Source organism: Aethalodelphis obliquidens, unplaced genomic scaffold, assembly GCF_003676395.1.
Source record: "Aethalodelphis obliquidens isolate GAN/ISIS:26980383/991018 unplaced genomic scaffold, ASM367639v1 scaffold1, whole genome shotgun sequence".
Classification (NCBI taxonomy): Eukaryota; Metazoa; Chordata; class Mammalia; order Artiodactyla; family Delphinidae; genus Aethalodelphis; species Aethalodelphis obliquidens.
Genome location: NW_020837945.1, coordinates 68,663,023 through 68,683,616, shown reverse-complemented (window position 1 = coordinate 68,683,616; position 20,594 = coordinate 68,663,023). Strand labels below are relative to the sequence as shown.

General features: G+C 56.0%; 1 protein-coding gene across 1 annotated transcript in view; it reads left to right on the top strand.

The window, feature by feature from the left end:
* The first annotated feature begins 1,053 nt into the window (after nt 1–1,053).
* The window catches only part of ADCY5 (adenylate cyclase 5), a 68,821-nt gene continuing 49,280 nt past the window's right edge, over nt 1,054–20,594 (top strand). The window contains exons 1-3 of the mRNA XM_027106594.1: nt 1,054–1,201; nt 5,081–5,202; nt 19,363–19,474. Of these exons, the coding sequence (XP_026962395.1) occupies nt 5,120–5,202; nt 19,363–19,474 (195 nt within the window). The 5' untranslated portion in view covers nt 1,054–1,201; nt 5,081–5,119. The remainder of the gene's footprint in view (nt 1,202–5,080; nt 5,203–19,362; nt 19,475–20,594) is intronic.

The following is a 20,594-nucleotide window of genomic DNA, read 5'->3' as shown; positions in this document are numbered from 1 at the left end:
CTGGGCTCCCCTTCTGCAGTTGGGACTAAGAACTAAATGTTCGGAGGGAGTGATTGAGGTCTAGAAAGCTGAGCCTCTGTGTGGCTTCTGTCCGGTATGGCCTGAGGCAAGGGCAGGACCAGGATCTGTTTACCCAGATACCCCAGGAGCTGTACCTGCCAAGAGAAGTTCTGAGCAAACAGTACCTTTGCCAGGACCTGGAATGTGCTATGTCAACCCTGCTTTTGTGGGTTGAGTTGTGTTTTCCCTTAGCTTTTCAGTAAGTATTGCTTTCAAAAGAATTGCAGCCTTGTCTCTGACCCGAGGGACAGTGGTCTTTCTCCACACACATCTCTGTCTGCACCGAGGAGGGCATCCGTGAGGAGTGGGGGTAATGGTGGGTGCTTGCCAACAGGTGTGCTGGTGGGGTCGTCAGGAGGCCCTGGTGCTGGTGCAGAGAAAGAGATGAGACCTGTGTGGACACAGCCCTGCTGGTCAGGGACCTCATCCTTCCCTCAGTCCCCAGAGGACTTCACGCAGTGCTGGGTATCAGCAAGTATTTGCTTCTTGGAGCTGATTCCTGGGGAAGAGCCAGCTAAGGCCTCTCTGTGGAAGAGCAGCCCTTTGTCCTATGTGGACCCTGTCGCACTTTCAAACAATGAAACCCTGTCCCCCTCCAGGAGCCTTCCCTGCCGTGCCCTTGCCGCCCCCAACACACACAGCTCTGTCACAGCGTCCCCAAGACACCTAACCTTTTAGCCTTTGGTACCGTGGACGCGGCCAGTGCGAGTATTCAGTGACTCAGCATCCTTGGGGCCATATTCTGTCACAGGCCAGCCAAGCTTTAGCCTCTGAGGACATCAGAGAGCCTGACTGATGACACTTGGCTACTCCCAGCAGTTGGCTGCGGGTGGGTGCCCTTGGCATTTGTTTGCGGGCAGCTAGGTGTGTGTTTGCTACCGTGGGGCCGGGGGGGCTCCGAGCTCTGGGACTGGGAGGGTCATGGCTGAGGCTCCAGGGCCTGGTGCCTGCTCCAGGCCTGAGCTCCGTGTCCTCCTCTCTCCCTCTGCAGCTCGTCTCCAATGTCCTCATTTTCTCCTGCACCAACATCGTGGGCGTCTGCACCCACTACCCGGCTGAGGTCTCCCAGAGACAGGCCTTCCAGGAGACCCGGGAGTGCATCCAGGCTCGGCTGCACTCGCAGCGGGAGAACCAGCAGCAGGTGAGTGAGGCCCTCCTGCCCTGAGCACAGCTGGCAGGGGGCCTGCCTCGGCCCAGCTGCTGCCTGCCCACCAGCTGTGCTCAGGGCAGCTGTCCAGCCCCGCCTCCCTGGGGGGGTGCGCAGCCTATGGGGAACGTTTCCCCTGGAGGGAGCCCAGCGTTCCTGGCTCTGTGGGAATGCTCTAGGGGCGGCTCTGGAGCACCAGCTCTAGCCCTGCCCCTGCCTGTTGCGTCCTCAGTCTCCCTGGGGTTTGCAAGCAAACCAGGCAGCTCGGGCGGCAGGAAGCAGCCCTCCGCCTCTCCCCCGGGGCTGGTGAGTTGGGGTGGTGAGAGCATCAGCCTTCCCTCCTGGGATCAAGGTGCCCGCCAGGCGAGGGGGGAGGGGGGAGGAGAGGAGGCCAAGCTGCCAGCCCCTGTGGCACCCTCACTAGGCACTTCCTCTGTGATGATCTCTGGGGTTTGGTTAGTTCAGAGAAAGGAAGACGACTGTGTCTCACCCTAACCCTCACCCTCAGGAGACTCCTGGGCCGGGAGGCAGGCCATGCATGCAGCTCACAGACTCGGGGGCTTCTCCCCGTGAGCCCCGGGCAGAGGGACCTGCCCCTGTGTACTCCTCTGGCTGAGGCGGGGCAAGGACTGAGGACTTGTCAGGGTTCCCTACCTGGCATCCTGGGGGTGTCCTGTTTGGGGTTCAGGTCTGGCTGGCTCACCACTGTGCCTTCTCCTGTGTGTGAACCAGATAGAAGTTGGGATCTCTGAGACTGTGCATGGCTCCCAGACAGCAGGCCCGGAGGGAGACCCCGGGGGAGAGTGGGCAGGTCAGCAGGGTGCTGGGGCTCCCACTGGACTTGGACTCGTCCTGGCTCTCAGAGATAAGGTTACTCCAAAGCGGAGGGGCCTCCCTCTCTTCTTAGGTTCGTGTCTTGCCAAACCCTGCACGAACACTGGAGGAGGAGTCCTCTTCTGTGCTGCACACCGTGTCGGCCGACGACAGGTGTAAACACGGAGGTCTGCCTTCAATCGTGAGGACAGGGAACCGGAGGCCTGGACGGCAGTAGTCATCTGTGCCCTCCCGCCCAGCACGGCGTGTGCGCTGTGAACACCCCACGAGCACAGAGTTTGCCAAAGTGTGAGGGCCTCTCTGCCTCTGTCTGGATTCAGCCCACGGCTGGTGACATCCAGATGCCTAGCCGGGGGGAGAGCTCTGCTGAGCCTCTCCAGGCCCTCCCCCAGTCACCATCTGCCCCTGCTTCTCTTCCAGCCCCGCGCCCGGCCGCTGTGCCTGGCTAAGTCCCCAGCTCAGGCAGTCCAGTCTGAGGCCTGGCCTTCCCATGTGCTCTCTTAGCCCCATCTGGGCTCCAGGTCCAGCCTCTTGAATGAAACCTGTCCCCAGGGGTGTCCCTGAGTCTTCCCACTGTCTCTTCTTGACAAGCTTACCTCACCAGTCTGCACCCTGCTCACCCCCAAGCTCCTACCTGCCTCAAAAGCCCCCCTCTCATCCCTGTTCGAGACCCCAGCATCTCTCACGTGAGATCAGGATACCTTCCTTCCCCTCTGGATCAGGGAATGTTCCCCCTCACTCCTGGGTCCTGTCCCTTCTCCAGTAAAATTAGCATCTACAGGGCTTCCCTGGTGGCGCAGTGGTTGAGAGTCCGCCTGCGGATGCAGGGGACACGGGTTCGTGCCCCGGTCCGGGAAGATCCCACATGCCGCGGAGCGGCTGGGCCCGTGAGCCATGGCCGCTGAGCCCGTGCATCCGGAGCCTGTGCTCTGCAATGGGAGGGGCCACAACAGTGAGAGGCCCACATACCGCAAAAAAAAAAAAAAAAAAAAAAAAAAAATTAGCATTTACAGTGCCTCACAGTTTACTTGCACTGGCCCTGGCCAGGCTGGACATTCCAGAAATTCCACAGGGATCTGGGGGAGAAAATATGTTTGCCATACCATGTTTCAGGCCAAGGTACTGGGGAGGGGAGGCATGCTTCCAGGGGACAGGACTCCTCACCGAGCCGGGGCCCAGAGTCAGGCATCCCCTGCCCTCTGCAGGAAAGGATGCTCTTGGATCTGAGGATGCTCCCAGGTGCCACCTGACGAGGGGACTCAGCACTGTTCCCCAGCCAGCCCCTGCCCACTCGTCCTGGCCCTCAGCCCCAGAGCCAGTTATAAATGTAGGAAGGTCTCTCATGAATCTATACAATTTGTAGCACACTTTCTCCCAGTCATCCTGTATTTCCACAGAATTGTCCTTTAGCTTGTATTGATATTTTTATCACCAGCAGCTGTTCACTGAGAGTTCAGTAAATATGAAACGGCCTTTAATGGCCGTGTGCACTGATGTCTGGGGTGGCCAGACCAGCCCACAGAGAGCACCATTCCTCACTCGTCCACTAGAGTTTCCTAAGCATAGGCTGTCAGCTCTGGAGCTGAACAAGACGCAGTTCCCACCCTCAGGGAGACCCCAGTAACAGACCATTGACATTGAAATGCAGAGTGATCAGGGGGTCTGTAAGAAGGCCCAGGGTGGCAAGGGGATGCTGGAAGCTGGAGCCAGGACCCTCCTCCTGGGAGAGGGCTGAGCCCGAGGTAGGTTAGCAGCAGTACTTGAGGATGGTGATTCTAGTTGAGGAGCAAGGCCTTGACCTTCGTGATCAGGAGGACGGGGGTGCCATGGACAAAGGCAGGGAACTTGAGAAGAAGGACCATCGGGGGCATGGTGAGCATGGTGTGGGCATGATGTCATCTGCTGGTGGCAAGACATAAGGCGGGCAGCCGGCCGAGGCAGTGGGTGTGGGAGGTGAGCAGCGGAGGCGCTGATGGAAACCTTGCTCCCAGAGGCCAGGAGGAGGGAGGGGAGCAGCAGAAGAGTCTTAGGGCCACGTGAGAGAGTGGCCCAGCTTCCGGTGCTGAAGGAGTGGAGAGAATGAGGACAGCTGGAGACCGCCAGAGGAAAGGCTCCAGATGAGAGGATTCGTGAGCGAGCCTGGCAGAGCTCCTGGTGTGGGGAGGGGGCTACAGAGGGTGCAGGTAGAGGTTGGACCTCTTGGAGCAGGCAGGCCCCGGAGGAGAACACAGAAAGGGGGCCAAGTCCAGACCCCATCAAGGGCTGCCGTGACCCTACCCAACTTCACAGGGTGGCCCTGGCCCCTCTCCTGGCTTTTCTCCAACCTCCCCTTCAGCCGGTCTTAATTTCTTGGTTTCTCAAAGTCGGCAAGCTTTCCCATCCTCCTGGGCCACCACCCCTACGTCGAAATGGAGCCCCCTCCTTCATAGGTCATCCTCTGGTGCCCACGAAGCCTTCTGTGACCACCCTGCTTCTCCCCAGCCTGCGGCAGGTCACCCTGCTCAGTGCCCTGTAGTACCTGTAGCCCCACAAGACTGGGAATTTGTGAAGGAGGAACTTTGCCCGTCTTGTTCACGGTTATCACTCCTGGCACCCGGCATGACGCCAGGAACATGGGCGGTGCTCAGTGAATATTTGGTGACTGAACGAATCTCATCGAGAGCTCCCAACAACCCCATCCCTATTTATAGATAAGGAACTGGAGGCTCAGAGAAGTTCAGTCATTTGCCCAAAGTCTCAGGTGACACCCAGGATTCTGACCCCAGGTGCCTGGTACTACAGATTCACCAGGAGTACTTTTCCCCAGGTACGCGGAAGAACCAGGAGCTGTCCCAGGGAGATGGGGGCCAGGTAGCCCTGGGGCATGACTCCACACCCAGCACATACAAGCGTTAGCTCCATGAGTTTCCGGAGAGCCTGAAAAGTTTTCCAGGGCCCTGTGGGTGGGGGCTCAGGTGGGGAGGAGTGAAGCCTGGGGAGGGGAGGGGACTGCCAGGCAGGGGGAGGAGCTGTGATGAAAGCATCTGCTTCCCTCCCTAGGAGCGGCTCCTGCTGTCTGTCCTTCCCCGTCACGTTGCCATGGAGATGAAAGCAGACATCAATGCCAAACAGGAGGATATGATGTTCCATAAAATTTACATCCAGAAACATGACAACGTGAGGTAGGGGTGAGACTGGGGGGCAAAGGCAGGGTGGGAAGACTGAACCCCAAAAGAGGTGACATGTCCCTTCCCTCCCCTTCACGAGGGCACAGCCCAACGGGGTGGTCTGGTGGCTTTGGAACGTGTGTTGTCCGGGGCACCCCAGCCCTGCCCCTCTAGGTCTGTTAAGTGAATTAGTATCGGTGGGGAGGAGGTGAGGCTGCAGCAAGGAGGAGGAAGGAGAAAGCAACACCACCAGCTCTTGGGGAAACTCCTAGCCTAACAAGGGAGACAGAAAGTACAGACTTGGGACCCACATGTCACCATCATTGTCTCAATCTTCACCACCATCCAGCAGCCTCCATGCCTTCTAAGCCAGTGTGTGCCAGGCACTGTACCAGGCATTATCCACCTCGCTGCTAATCCTGTCAGGAGGCTGACAGCCCTGCAGGGTGGGGACCCTTATTAACATCCCTTGTTTAGAGATTGAGCTCAGAATGGCTAAGACCCCCGGCCAAGGTCACTCAGCCAGGAGTGGTAAAGCGGTGTGTGCCCAGGTCGGCCCACCTTGAAGCCCACGCTCCTTTTAGTGTGTGTTTGTGGCTTCCCTAGACGGAAGCTCTGACAGCAGGGGCGAGCAAACAGATGTAGATTAACAGAGTGCAAAATCTGCCTCTGTGTTCCACGGGGACATGAAGCGACGCAGTGGCCTTCATCCAGCATGGCTTCCTGGAGAGCCTGCTAATTCTCCCACATGCCCAGAAAAGGAGCTGCTGCGTTTGCCTTCGAGAGGGTTGCTTCCTCCCTGGGCGAGTTTTCCTAGGACCCATGAGTCCTCTAAGGTCGGTGTAAAGAGGACATTTTGGAGGTTTGGGCTGAATTTTCAAGTTTGGGTTAAAGAGAATAATACAAATTATTGTGCGTGGGTGCACGTGCCCGCACACACAAATACACACATTCGAGGTGAGGCTGATGGCAGCAGGAGTGGGGAGGGCATGTGTTGTCTTGCAGAGTGGACAGAGCTGCCCAGTCCCCAGGGTGCCCCGGAATCCGACACTGCCCATTCTGCCCGTGTGTCCTCCATCCAACTCCCAAGACAGATTTGAAGCCTTTGGGAGAAAATAGTACCTGGACAATATATTTGTCCTCAGTTTTCAGAGTATCCCAGCCCCATGACGCCCACCCACACTCCACTGTCAGGCAGGGAGAGTGTGGCCAGCAGCAGCCTCAGACTCTCAGGAAGAAAGCTGCCCTGGCCGAGTCTCCACGCCGAGGAGGTGTCCCGAGGGGCTGCGGGCTCACCTCAAGAGGGAGGTGGGGTCCAGGCCTCGGTAGGTGGTGCTGATGCGAGGTCTCCGTCCTCAGCTCGTCACATCTGCCTCTGTCCTCACATGGTGGAATAATCACTGGCAATAGTTAATGCTTGTATAGAGCTTTCTTTAACCCAAGCACTGTTCTAAGCGCTTTTGTATATTCGCTTAATCCCCACAACAAATATAAGAGGTTGGTACTATTGTTATCTCCTTTTAACAGGTGAATAAACAGGCACAGAGATTAACTTGTCCAAGATCCATAACTGGTTAAGTGAGGGAATCGCCCCGAAAGCTTTTTGGTATTGGAGTTTTTACCTGGTCTGACTACTTGACAGATTTATTTCATACGCCAGCAGAAGGGGTTTGTGGATGACTGTAGGAAGGAGGCTTGAGGAGCCCTCAGGGAAGAGGGGACTCAGAGGAGAGGAGGAGAGAGGTTTGGCTTCCCACCTGCGTGTGTGCGACTCAGGAGCCACGGGGCCTTTCCTGTCTGCTGGCTGCCCCTCAAATCTGGGGGGCCCCACCTTAGGACATGTAAAGAAACAGCCTTATTTATCTGAACAAGTCCCAGAGGTCCAAAGTTCAGGTGGGAAGGAGTGACCCGCCAAGTGGTCCCAACACATACAAACCCCTGAGCTCCGCCCTTTGTAATTTTCTCTCTTGGTCCCGTCTTCACCACGCCGCTGGCCCTGGCATGGCTCTGTTCCAGGCAGAGCATGGACAGAAGGTGCTTTCCTTGACTGCTCTTAGCACAGCAGAGCTTTCAGCAGATTTACTAAACTAAAAAGTGGAGCCCAAAGGAAATCCAGAAAATTCACCACTCAGGAACCGTCTGGCGTTCAAGGCACAGGTTCTCAGGCTGGCTTGGCTGGCACGGCTGCCACGTCTGGCTTCCTCTGCATCTCTGTCCAGTACCTTGCCCTCTCACCCCTCTGTCCTCCCAAATGGGGGGGCTTCGTCTCACTTCCCGTCCCTCTGGTGCTGGCTCTTGGACCCACAGCCCTCCAGCAAAAGGGTTTGGTCAGAGAGGCTGACTCAGGCCTCTTCCGCAGTGACTGCCCTACGGAGTGTCCCACGCTCTGGGTGACACCCCCTCCCCCCTCCACTCCCACAAAGGCTGTGACTTCGGGTCCATACAAGAATCACAAGAGTGGCTAGAGCATCGGCACGGCAAGAATCAGAATCAGACCCAGCCATGGGGGGTGGGGATTGTCTGTTCTAGAATGCGCTCAGGATCAATAAGAGCAATCAGGAAAGAGATGAAAGGACAGAAGAGCTAAGATGCCATCATTTTCACGGGGACAGACATAATTCTGGCTCTGAAATTGCCAGGACTAGGGGTGGCTGGTACACATCAGAGGCCAGCCGCAAGCAATCATATGCAAATATCCCGCTGGGGCCCCTTCCCTGTTTCATCAGCCTCCGCGTGCTGCTCTTGGTGGAAACACATTGCTTGCTCTGGTCTCTGGTTTTGGGCTGAACCTTTGGCTTGGGTTGGGGGTTGAGTAGTAGGTGGAGGGATGACATCACAGTGTAGAAATGCACTTTGGGGCTTGACTCAGGGTCCAGTGGTTAACCCTGGGGCCCTAGGCAAGGCGGCCCTTCATGTCATTCTGGCTCTGCTGTGTGGCCAGGGCAAGTTACAGGCATTGAGCCACTCTGAACCTGTTTCCTCATCTGCATAATAGGATAGGAAAAGTACCTACTTAACAGGGTTTGTTAAAGAGGAAATGAAGGGCTTCCCTGGTGGCGCAGTGGTTAAGAATCCGCCTGCCCATGCAGTGGACATACGTTCGAGCCCTGGTCCAGGAAGATCCCACATGCCACGCAGCAACTAAGCCCGTGCGCCACAACTACTGAGCCTGCGCTCTACAACCCGCGAGCCACAAGTACCGAAGCCTGTGCACCTAGAGCCTGTGCTTCTCAACAAAGAGTAGCCCCCACTTACCGCAACTAGAGAAAGCCCGTGCGCAGCAATGAAGACCCAACACAGCCAAAAATAAAATAAATCAATTTATTTAAAAAAAAAGAAAAACAGTAAATGAAATAATATGAGGAAAGCGCTTAGCACAATATCTGGCACAGAACAAGTGTTCACTAATTGGGAGCAGCTATTGTTACTGTTATTATTATGATTATTACCACACTCCTATCAGCAAAGAAAGGCCTGGGGATTCTCAGTGTGGAGTGGAAGGGTGATGAGTCACATTCGTCAATTCTCTGTGGAGTTGTAATATTTAGACAGGGTGATGACATGCTGTTCTCTAACCCCACTGAGAGCAAGGCCACAAGAAAAATAAATCAACTCTGAGGTGTGACAGTATGGGCCTGGATCTAAGGGAGAGAAGAGACTAATGGGTGGCCAGAGAGTTTGGCCTGGGCAGGGAAGGGGGACAGACAGGTGCCCATCACTTTCCGTGGCCTCATTCTCCCCAGGCCCCGAGGAGGATCATTGCACAGTATACAATTCTCAGGATTCCGGGGGGGCCTGTTGGATGCTCTGGTGCTGGGCCACCACTGGCTGTGGGTTGAGGCAGGCCAGAGGCCAAGGAACCCGCAAGACCCCCGTGGAGCCCCCCAGATGCCTCTCCTGTCTGATGTGTCGGGTGGAGATGTTTCAGCCCCCCTTGCTGGACAGCTCAGTTGGGGCTGGGGCCGTGGCTGGATTCAGACCTGTGACTTGAGAGCCCTCCTGCCTACCCTCCCCTCCCCCCAGACATCTGGCCCTGCTGCAGCCACAGCGCCAGGGTGAGAGGAGGGCTGTGCTGTCCCTACTCTTGGGACAAGGGCCTCCGGGACATGTCAGCGGAGGCTGTTCTGGGCTGGGGGCTCCTGGCGCTCTGCTCTGAGGGGAGGGAGATGGGGGTTGGAGGAAGGGACACCCAGAGGACGTACCACATGAGGGAGCAGAGTAAAGGTACTGATGCAGCCAGAACCCAGGTGCCACCGGGTTCCCCCTGCCAAGAGGTCACCATTGTGGAGGAAGATGAGTGTCTGTGTTGAGCAGGCTAGTTCACTCCCCGCTCTGCCACTTAGTAGCTGTGGGCACTTGGGCAGGTCACCTAGTCTAAGCCTCGGTTTCCTCATCTGTGACATGGGAATGGTGATGTCCTTCCATTCATCCATTCAGCAGAGGTTTCACCTCTACCTCCATCGCTGGGAATCACCAGCTGTGCTCTCAGACACTTAGCCAGAGGCAGGACCGTGCTGGCAATGGGAGGGGGGCCACTGTCTCTGTCATGGGGAAGCTCCTCTTCTGTTTGGGAGGACACACAAACAACAGGTTAATTAGTAAATTGGGGATGCATCACATGGGGAGTCGGGGTAGTGACCTGGCGACATGGACTTTGCATTCTGACAGAATACGGTGCTAGACAGCCCACCTCTCAGTCACTGAGGAGCAGAGCCTGTAGGAGGGGGGCCCTGGGGCTTCTTGCAGGGGTGCTGGAAGGGTAGGGCAGCTACAGTGTTCAGTGTGGGAAGCACCAGGCCCAGGAGGTGGCTGCACACTGTTTGTCCTGCGGAAGCCGAGCAGGCTTCTGGGCAGGCTACCAGGTGAGCGTCAAGGTCAGGTAACCCCAGAGGTTTCAGGAGGAAGGGAACACCCAGCCAGGCCTGAGAGGGTACTGAAGGGTCCCCTGCTTCCGCAAGGGTCCCTGCTGGATGAGAAAGACCTGTACGTGATTGGCCAGTACGCTGGAGCCCTTAGGTTTTACAGGTTGCATGGTGGGATCATTCCGGACTCTGCTCTCTGTGGGGGCGGAGAGAAGGCCACCTCCTCCAGGGGGCGCTGGTCCTCTGCTGAAGGAGTGCCGGGGCGGGGCGGGGTGCAGTCTTGACTCACTGGCTTGAATGAGAGCCTCATTCTCAGAGACCCAGGAGCCCTGTGGGGCTGGAGCTGGGGGCCTGGCAGAGGAGCTGCTGTCCCGGGGGTGGAAGTGAGGTTACACCTTCGCCCTACACAGGGTGGGTGTAGCAGGGTCTGGGGAGGGCTGCCCTTCCCCCGCCCTTCCCTTCTTTCCCTGTCTCTCCCCAACCTCCCCCTTTAAGGTTATCGGCTCCTCTCCTGTCTCCTTCAAGGGCTTGGCTGCGTCCCCAGGTCACTCCGGGCGTCTGGCTCAGCTACAGCATGGTTCTGAATTATAATGACCACTCCGCAACGTCTGCGATGCTCTGATACCCGTGGGCGATTGTGCACCCTGTGGGCAGAGACTGAAAATGTTTACCTCCCCATGTCCCCAGCCAGCGGATGGACGAGAGGCGTGGCCCACAAACATGCAGCTTTCCTGTCTCCAGCTTGATATTAAGAAAAGTATTCTTTTCTTGTCATCTTCTGTATCAATTATAGATATAAGTGGTCTTATATTATCCTCTCATTCATTCCACAAACATTGATTGAGCTGCTACTGTGTGCCAGACATGACTCAAGAGGAGATGGAAAAGACACCATGCTCGCCCCTTAAGGAATATCCAGCCCTCACCGGTGAGGTAGGGCTGAGCCGGGTGCTCTGGGAACATGGCTGACGACCCAGCTGGAGCCGCTGGGGTTGGGTCTTTTCTTTCAATCAGTCAATCAATTAATTAATTATTTTCGTTGTGGTAAAATATACATAGTATAAAATGTGCCATTTTAACCATTTTAAGGGTGCAGTTCAGTGGTATTAAGAACATTCACATTGTTGTGCAACCGTCACCACCATCCGTCTCCGGAAGTCTTTTCATCTTGCAGAACTGAAACTCTTTACTCGTTAAATACTAACTCCCCATTCCTCGACTCCCCCCAGCCCCTGGCAACCACCATTCCACTTTCTATGTATTTGGCGGCTTCCAGGTACCACATTTAAATGGGATCATCCAGTATGTGTCCTTTGGTGTCTTGCTTATTTCACTAAATGTCTTCAAGGTTCACTCATGTTATAGGATGTATCCTGTTTTCCTTACTTTTTTAAGGCTGAATACTATTCCACTGTATGTATTCACCACATTTTGTTTATCTGTGCATCCGTAGATGGACACTTGGGTTTCTTCCATCTCTTGGCTATTGTGAACGGTGCTGCTATGAACGTGGGTGTACAAATATCTCCTTGAGTCCCTGCTTTCAAACTTTTGGGTATATGCCTAGAAGTGAAATTGCTATATCATACGGTAATTCTATTTCTGACTTTTTGAAGAGCCCCATACTGTTTTCCGTAGTGGTTCACGATTTTACCTCTGCACCAGCAGTGCACAAAGGTTCCAGTTTCTTCGCAGCCTTGCCTGGGATTGGGTCTTGACAACAGACCTGAGTTTGTCCTGGGACACAGAATGGGGATCAGTGGGGAATGGAGCCAGCACTGCTCTGGACTCAAAATGGGGGGCCCTGGGGAAACTAGAAGAGAGAGAAGTTGGGGCACAGGGTCACTGACCAGTTAAACATGTCAGGCTATCTTGGAAACAGCTGGAATCAGTTGTGCTTTGTGATTCTGATTCTAATAAGAATTCAGACCTAAGAAGGCTGATTCTGGGCAGGGTGAGTCAAAGAAGGCATTGTGAAGGTGGAAGGGTTAGAATCTTCTTTCAGAAGGCCTGAAAGAAGAATGTGATTTATTTTCCATCTTTTAAAAATTAACACTTTTATTATACAAAGGATGTAGTTTCTTTATAGAAAAAGTGGAAAATAAGAGCAGCATGAGAAGAAAATCAAAAGCACCCATCTTCTCACCACTGAGAGGTCCCGACTGCGTCTTGGTTCTGGGGCAGTTCCCCTCCCTTCAGTGTTTCTCCTTTAGGAAGCATTTCCCCAGACTCTGGAAACAGAAAGCCTGCAAGTGCCATGAGGCTTCATTGTCTGGGTGGGGGGAGTAGGATTCGGTGGGCAGAAATAAGAGCGAGGCGCTGGGGCGTTGGAATGGGGTCGGCAGGAGGCCCTGAGGCCGGCAGTGGGGATCCCAGGACATACCTTGATCCCAGACCCCCTGGACCTGGTCCTGGTGGTCAGGCTTGTCACAGAACCCTCTGCTTCCTGAAGGAAGGTGTCCCGTCTCTGTGGGAGTGGAGAGGGCACGGCTGTCCCAGGGCAGATTCTCCCTGTAGGTGGATGTGTACCAACACCCAGTGTGTTCAGCGTCCTCTCGCTGGCTTTCCCCCTTTGCCTCTCGCAGCCTGTGTCCTCGGGCTGGTCCTCTGACTGCTCCCAGTTCAGATGCCCCGCTGATCGTTTTCCACCGCCCCTCAGAAAATGCCCAGTCATCTGGAACCCATTCTCAGCTGGGTGTTAATAGGACCACACCTGACTGTGTTGCTCACCTAGGGCACGGCAGAGGCCCATTGACCCTCCTTTATCTTACAAGGGGCCTGGACCTGGGTGGCTTTCTGGGTGGTAGGGCTTGGAGCAAATGGAGCGATGCTGAGGGGGCAGCCCTCTTGGTCCGGAAGAGACCCCTGGCTTGTGGCTGGGCTTCCCCGAGCTACACACTGGGGGCCTCCAGGGCACTTCCTGCCCTGCTTCCCCAGAACCTTCCGCTGCCTCTGGGCCCACAGTCCCAGGAGTTGGGCTGAGACCTTGCCATGCTCCCTTCCCGGCCCCCACCCCATGACCTCTGTTTCCCCAAGCCCCTGCTCTTCCTGGGCCCACCTGGACGGATGGCTTTCTTCTTGGCATTTCTCAAGTTCCCTCTCCGTGCCAGGTAGGGAGTGCTGGAGTTCAGACGGGTGGGTTCTCATGCTGCTGCCCGCCCAGGCCCCTAGCTCCTGGCTGTTCAGAGATGCTATGGAATGTGGCTTCTGCACAGGAACGGGATCAGATGCCGGCAGTTCCATAAGTCCTAGAGCCTGTTGGCAGTGAGAGGGAGCAACAGTGAGGAAAGGCACTTAACCAAAACTGCATGTGGGAAGGCTGAGCTGAAGCTGTGACAGAGCTGAAGGGCCTGTTGTGGTAATTGGGATGAAGAGCCTGCCCGCTCCTGCCTCTGGAACAGAATGCAGGCGACCATGAGTGATGGACGGCAGGCAATTAGGGAGGAGCGCACAGCCGGAGCGGGCCTACCCAGCTTCCGCAGACCCACCACGAGGGCCTGATCACGTTGCCAAGACGAGCTCTCAAGTGGGAGCTAATCGACGAATTAGTACCTTGCCACGTGTCTGGGCCCCGCGCTGTTGTAAAATGGCCTTCGGAATTACCAAGGAGCGGATCAGGCAATGTTGGCCAGCAGAACAGACAGCCTGCCGTTGGGTAAGCCTCGTAAAACAGAGGAGCCTCCAGAAGTGACAGACACGAAGCAGAATCCTCCCCCGAGGAGGCAGAGGAGTGTGACTTTGCCTGTGACAGGAGGTGGGGGAATGTGGAGGTGGCAGAGTCTCCACCAGCGTGGAGCAGAGGCTGCAGGGCTGAGACGTGGGACCTGTCCCAGCTCTGCACCAGCTAGAAGCCTTGCTTGGAGCAACCTGCTCCCTGGCTGCTGGTCGCTGTCACACCACCTGAAGGAAGGGAACCAGCAACCTGCCCCTCCCTGATTCCTCAGTAGCTGTCCAAAGAACTTCTTTTACGGAAGAATAGGTCCCAGCAGATTGGAGGGAGGGTCAGCCTTTCTTTTTGTTTTCTTTTTAAATTTTAATTAATTAATTTATTTTTTGGCTGCACTGGGTCTTCGTTGCTGTGCGCGGGCTTTCTCTAGTTGTGGCGAGCGGGAGCTACTCTCCATTGCAGTGCGTGAACTTCTCATTGCAGTGGCCTCTCTTGCTGTGGAGCATGGGCTCTAGGCGCGTGGGCTTCAGTGGTTGTGGCACGCAGGCTCAGTAGTTGTGGCTCACGCGCTCTAGAGCGCAGGCTCATTAGTTGTGGCCCACAGGCTTAGTTGCTCTGCGGCATGTGGGATCTTCCCGGACCAGGGTTCAAACCCGTGTCCCCTTCTTTGGCAGGCAGATTCTTAACCACTGCACCACCAGGGAAGTCCCGGAGGGTCAGGCTTTCTAAGGCACCTGGAGGTCCCGTCCACATGGATGTCATTTCCGATGTCCTCTGGCACAGACCAGGAAGATGCCTGGCCTCCATCACTATTCTACCGCTTGTTCCGTGAACACTGCTGGATATCTGCTGGGTGCCAGGCCCGGGGCTCCCCACACTCGTGTCTCAGATAACGTGCTTGGGACCTCAAGAGGCCCAGTGGGATAGAAGGAAGAGCTACTAGAGTTACTGGTCCTGCCTCTTCCTTGCTTTACACTATGAATATTCTCTTCCATTCAACAAATATATATTAGACACTGTGTGGGTTGAACTGTGCCCTCCTAAAAGATACGTTGAAGTGCTAACCCCTCGTATCTGTGAATGTGACCTTATTTGGAAATAGGGTCTTTGTGGATGAAATCAAGTTAAGATGAGGTCATGCTGGAGAGGGTGGGCCCCTGATCCAATATAAGTGGTGTCCTTATAGGAAGAGGAAAATGCCATGCAAAGACACAGATACGCATGGACAATGCCTTATGGGGACAGAGACAGGTTGGAGTGACACAGCTGCAAGGTGAGGAGCACCAGGATTGACAGCCACCACTGGAGGCAGGAAGAAGAAAGGAGGGGTTCTACCCAGAGTCGCAGAGGAGCCTGGCCCTGCCGACACCTTGACTTCAGACTTCCAGCCTCCAGGACTGGGACAGAATAAATTTCTGTTGTCTTAAGTGGCCCAGCTTGTGGTGCGTTGCTATAGCAGCCCTAGGAAACTAACAGGCACCTACTATGTCCTGTGTATTGAGCAGTTCCTCTGTGTGCCAGACACGGTACTAGGGGCCGGGATGTGGTATTGAAAGAAATAGACTAAATCCCTACTTCAGGACTTCCCTGGTGGCGCAGTGGTTAAGAATCTGCCTGCCAATGCAGGGGACACGGGTTCAAGCCCTGGTCCGGGAAGATCCCACATGCTGCGGAGCCACAACTACTGAACCTGCACTCTAGAGCCCGCAATCCACAACTGTTGAGCCCATATGCCACAACTACTTGAAGCCCGCGTGCCTAGAATCTGTGCTCCGCAACGAGAAGGCGCCGCGATGAGAAGCCTACGCACCGCAATGAAGAGTAAGTAGCACAACGAAGAGTAGCCTCCGCTCGCCGCAACTAGAGAAAGCCCGTGCACAGCAACGAAGACCCAATGCAGCCAAAAACAAAAGAACAACAAAAAATCCCTCCTTCAAAGACTACATTCTAGTGGGGAGAGGCAGACAGGAGCGTGATAATAAATAACAACAACACTAATAAATAATATATTAAATGGTGAAAAGTGCAGTGGAGAAAAATACAGTAGATAAGGGACTTAGACATATGGGAGGGGTTGTAGATTTAAATAGGGTGGAGGAAGCCTTGAGAAGGTGACGTTTAAACCAGTACCCTGGTTCTCAACCCTGGCTGCATATTAGAGTCACCAGGGAAGATTACAATAAAACAAAACAAAACAGAACAGAACAAAACCAATCAATAGCAGAGCCCCACCCCAGGCCGATGAAGTCCGAATCTCTGGGGATGGGGCTCCGGGACTTCTCCATATAAAAGCTCCAGGGGGATTCTGATGGACACCAGCTCTGAGAACCACTGGTCTAGCAGATGAACGCTGCAGTGGAGAAAGTGCTCTCCTAGGCCCAGCCAGGTCCCTGTGGAGAAGGAGAAGGGTTGCAGGTCTGCCCATGTGCACACGTGGCAGGCAGAGGCCATGCTGGCTGAGTGGCTAGGTGAGCTCAAGCAGCTGCAGGGCTCAGGGCTCAGTGAAGCGAGGCCCCCGAGCCCTGGTCCACACACGTCTGCCTAGTGCTTCTAGGGGCGGCCCGTGCTTTTCCTCCTTCCCTCTTCTCCCTGGCTTGGTGCTGCGGGTCACCCTGCCCAGTAGCGTTCCTGCCTCTGCCGGGTTTGGAGATTTTTTTTCCTTCCCACCATGGGGGAGGGTCTCATCAGCCCCCAAAGCCAGGCTTCTGCTCTGTAGCCTGGGACCCAGTGTGGAACAGCTGCTGGGCCTGGTGCCTGCGGCTTTGCATTCGAAATACTGACACTTATTAAAGGTGTTCTTGACTCCGGAGCAGCTGTCTTGACCCCAACTCCCCTTGGCTTTGATTATCTAAGTTAAAGAAGAATTTCCAGAACAACTGTGTCATGGTGCTTTCACGTAGACCAGGAGAGACCTTTCCCTTCTTCCCGGGTGGGGTGGGGCTTCTGAGAGACTGAGAGCCAGGGAGGTGGCTGGTGGGCTGGGCTAGGGGTCTAAACGTCCTTGGGGAGCCGGGGTCAGCGTCTGGAGCATGGCCGCTTCCCTTCACGTGCTTCTCTCTCACCAGTGTGGATGCCGGCAGACTCCCCCCGGGCGGGGTTCTGAGCCTGTCTGCCAGACACCAGGCCTCAAAGCCTGATGGGGGGTGGGGGGGCTTCCCTGGTGGCGCAGTGGTTGAGAGTCCGCCTGCCGATGCAGGGGACACGGGTTCGTGCCCCGGTCCAGGAGGATCCCACGTGCCGCGGAGCGGCTGGGCCCGTGAGCCATGGCCGCTGAGCCTGCGCGTCCGGAGCCTGTGCTCCGCAACGGGAGAGGCCACAACGGTGAGAGGCCCGCGTACCACAAAAAAAAAAAAAAAAAAGCCTGATGGGGGCTCCGGCTCCCTTTCATCTTCTGAGCCCCGGCCCCGTGGCTGCCACTCCGGAGCAGCTTGTCTGGTTTCTGAGTCCTGTGGGCTGACAGTCTCTCCTCTCTGCTCCTCCTCCTTACCTTTCCTTCCGTCCCCCTCACTTGTCTCCTCTCTTGCCAGCTCCCCCATTTCTCCCACCCTCTTTGGCTTTCCTCCTGCACTTGTCTGCTGGTCTGAACTGGGGTCAGGATGGCCAGAGGAGCCTCGGAGCCGGGAAACAGCACTGGGCTCGGGGCCTGGGGGCTGCCCTCCTGTACTTTTCTTGTACTTGCCTAGCCCAAGCCCCGAGATGCGCTCCCACTTCCCCTCGTGTAAGCTGGTGCAGAGCGTGTCCCCTCACGATGGAGTCCTGTACTTGCCCGCCTACGGCAGCCCACACCTGTCCCTCCCCCTCCCTCTGCCCCGTATACAATGCCAGACCAGTGAACTGTGCTTTTACTCATTTAAGATGACTATGGGGCCAACAGACAGCATAGTACTTATTGGCTTAACTCCTGGATTGTGGACCCACACGAGCCTGTGTGGCCTTGGGCAGGTGACTCGACCTCTCTGTGCCTCAGTTTTCTTACCTCGAAAAGGATTCCAACCTCAAAGGGTGGTTGTGAGGCTTAAATGAGTTCATACATGTAAAGTGCTTAGAACAATGTCCAACTATTTTAAAATGTAGGTGTTATTATTATCCAGGTATGGTGAGGCCAACAGATCAGGAGACGGCTGCCATTGAAAAGACAGTTTGTTACTCACAGGTCCCGAGGGGAGAGGACGCGTTACGCCATGGGCTGGGGGGCCATACAGGGAAGCACAGGGGTCAGTGAGGAGGCAGCGTGAGGGGAAACATGGGCTAGAGCCTCTGTTGTGGTTTCTGCAGGAAGGAATGGGTGAGGCAGGGTAAGCAGGCTTGGGATTGGCTAGTTTGAATAATGTCGGTGGGCTCTGAGGCATAGGACTGTCCGAGTTACCTGGCACTTGTCCCTCGGGTGAGTAGGGCAGGGGAGTGGTGGGCCAGGTGTGGGAACCTGACTGGGGTGGGAGGCTCTGGACTCCAAGGCGAGTGGTTGACCATCTCTAGGAACTGGCTGGCCTGGGAGAGGCAGGCTCCCCAGGTCAGGAAGACCCCGGATGTCAGATAGCAGAATGAAAAGATATGCTTAATGCATGAACACACATTTTCCAAATAAAATGACAAGGCATGTTTAGTTCTACACTCTAATTTGAAGCGAGACTGTCGGTCCGGAGCCTCGGGAGCCACGTGGATCAGAGGAGAGAGCAGAGGCCGTGGGGAAGAGCCCCCAAGCTACCGTCCGTGGCTCTTCCCCAAGGCTCCTCATCTTGGGATGGGCCCACCGGGCCCCCCTTCAGGGCTGCCTGGAGGGCTCAGTGAGGTGGCAGGTCGGAAACCCCAGTCCCCGGGCCCAGCCACCAGGAGCATCTCAGCCCACAAGAGTTAGTGCATTTCTGTGTCCATTTTAAGAAAAAACTCTTGGGGCCCTTACACATTCTGGCCCTGGGGCCTCACCTCTCGTAGTCTGTTTGGAAAGAAAAGGAAGACACGTTCAGTCTCGGGAACAGATGAAAGATCACAGCGTGCGATGCAGGGACCCGCGGGTACACCCGAGGGCCCCGGGGATGAGGCCGAAGGAGCCGGCAGGACAAGTTGGGGGGCTTCCAGAGACGCCTACTGGCTGTGTCTTCCTCTCCCTCCTCCCTGGGCCTCTTTATTCTGTCTCTTCTAGAGGACTCCCTCGGTATGGAGGGCCTGGGGTTGGATTCCCTGTGTGTGGGTTTGGGAAGTGAGACCTCTGTACGGCCGCCATTAGGGCCTGAAACACTTTCCAGACAAGATGAACCAGAGACCCTTCTCCTGGACCCAGCTACCTTGAGGGGGCTGCTCAGGGGTCAAACGGGGGGCAGGCCTGAGAGGTGGCTGAGGGTGAGGGGAGCAGGCCCTGTTTGCATGGCCTCAGGCAGACGTACGCCCCCCGGCCTCACGCGCCTCGGCCCCCCTTTCCTCCTGGGTGGGAGCGAGGGTGCAGGGAGTTACAGAAAGGAGGGCTGGCCTGGCATTTCCCTACCAGCTGAGAGAGACCACCAGCGTCAGCTCTCTCTCTCCCCTCCCCAGCAGCCGTTTGGAGCTCCCGGGACTCTTGCTGGCTGGCAGCCCTCCTAAGGCGGAGGGTGGCCCCAGCTGCGTCCCCCTGACCTTCCTTCCTCACGGGGGTCTTGCCCCCTGTCTCTCTAGCATCCTGTTTGCTGACATCGAGGGCTTCACCAGCCTGGCGTCCCAGTGCACTGCCCAGGAGCTCGTCATGACCCTCAACGAGCTCTTCGCCCGCTTCGACAAGCTGGCTGCAGTGAGTCACCTTTTGCCCACTGCCCTGGGGACCCTGTGTGCCCGAGCCGGGGCCGGAAGGGTGGCCTGATCTGGGCTGCCTGGGGTAGGGTGCTGCGGAGTCCGCCATCGGGGACTGGGGAGGCGGGGCCGTACAGGCTGTGGCTGCGTGTCCTCACGCCTCACGTCAGCCCCGCCGCACACTCAGAGATGCTCACAGTGTCACCGGTCGCAAGGGAGCAAGCCCTCCATCGGTGGAAAGGGGTGGTGAGGCCTGCAGGAAATGCTGCCCTGACCCCTGAATTTGTGGAATTTGTGTTTGGAGGAGCAAATTCGGTGCCACAGAGCCACGTTGCTGATGAGGGTGGCCAGAGTGATAAAAAAAATAATAAATGAGTCTGAATCTCAACTGGCCTGCAGACAGCTGTGTGTCACCCAAGAGACTTATGGAAAGAGGACTCTTCCACGTTGGGACAGATTGGAAGTGACCCCCTCCCCGGGCATGGAGTGGTGAGGGACACACGTTCGTTAGTCCCTGTTTATACTCTGCCGTCCTTTCCCAGCCTTTGTGGCTCGGAGCGATGCTCTGTGCCTTTGGAGAGTCCTGTGTCGGGGCCCACTTACTGCAGTGTCCACCGAGAGGTGGACACGTCCCCTGGGCCGTCACAGGACACCAGGCAGATCATGGATGAGAGACGGTGCCAAGGGCCTCCAAGGGCATTGATGGTGGGCCTCACACCTCACTGATTTTATCACCGAGTGTGGGCGAGGTGAACGGGGACATGCTCAGCCCTTGGGTTTTGGAAGGGCCTTAAAGGAGAGTCCAGGGCACACAGATACTTGGGTCCCAGCGTACCAGCTTCACGAAGTAACCTCTGGGAAGCAGACTTGGACAGCTCAGAATTGGTGATTAATGACAGTCCATCTCAATCCCAGTTATGCATCGGTTGCGGCCTGAGGGGTGACCTTGCAGCGGGCGGGTGCTTCCGCTCTATGGCTGTCTTAGCACGCACGTGCTTGCTGGCTTAGCAGAACTGTCTTGGATAAAAATCTCAGGCTGGGGGTCAGGCGAGCTTTGGTTATATCTCACTTCTGCTTCAGTCTTTTCATAAAAGGAGAGTCATAAAACTGTTAGTAGAACC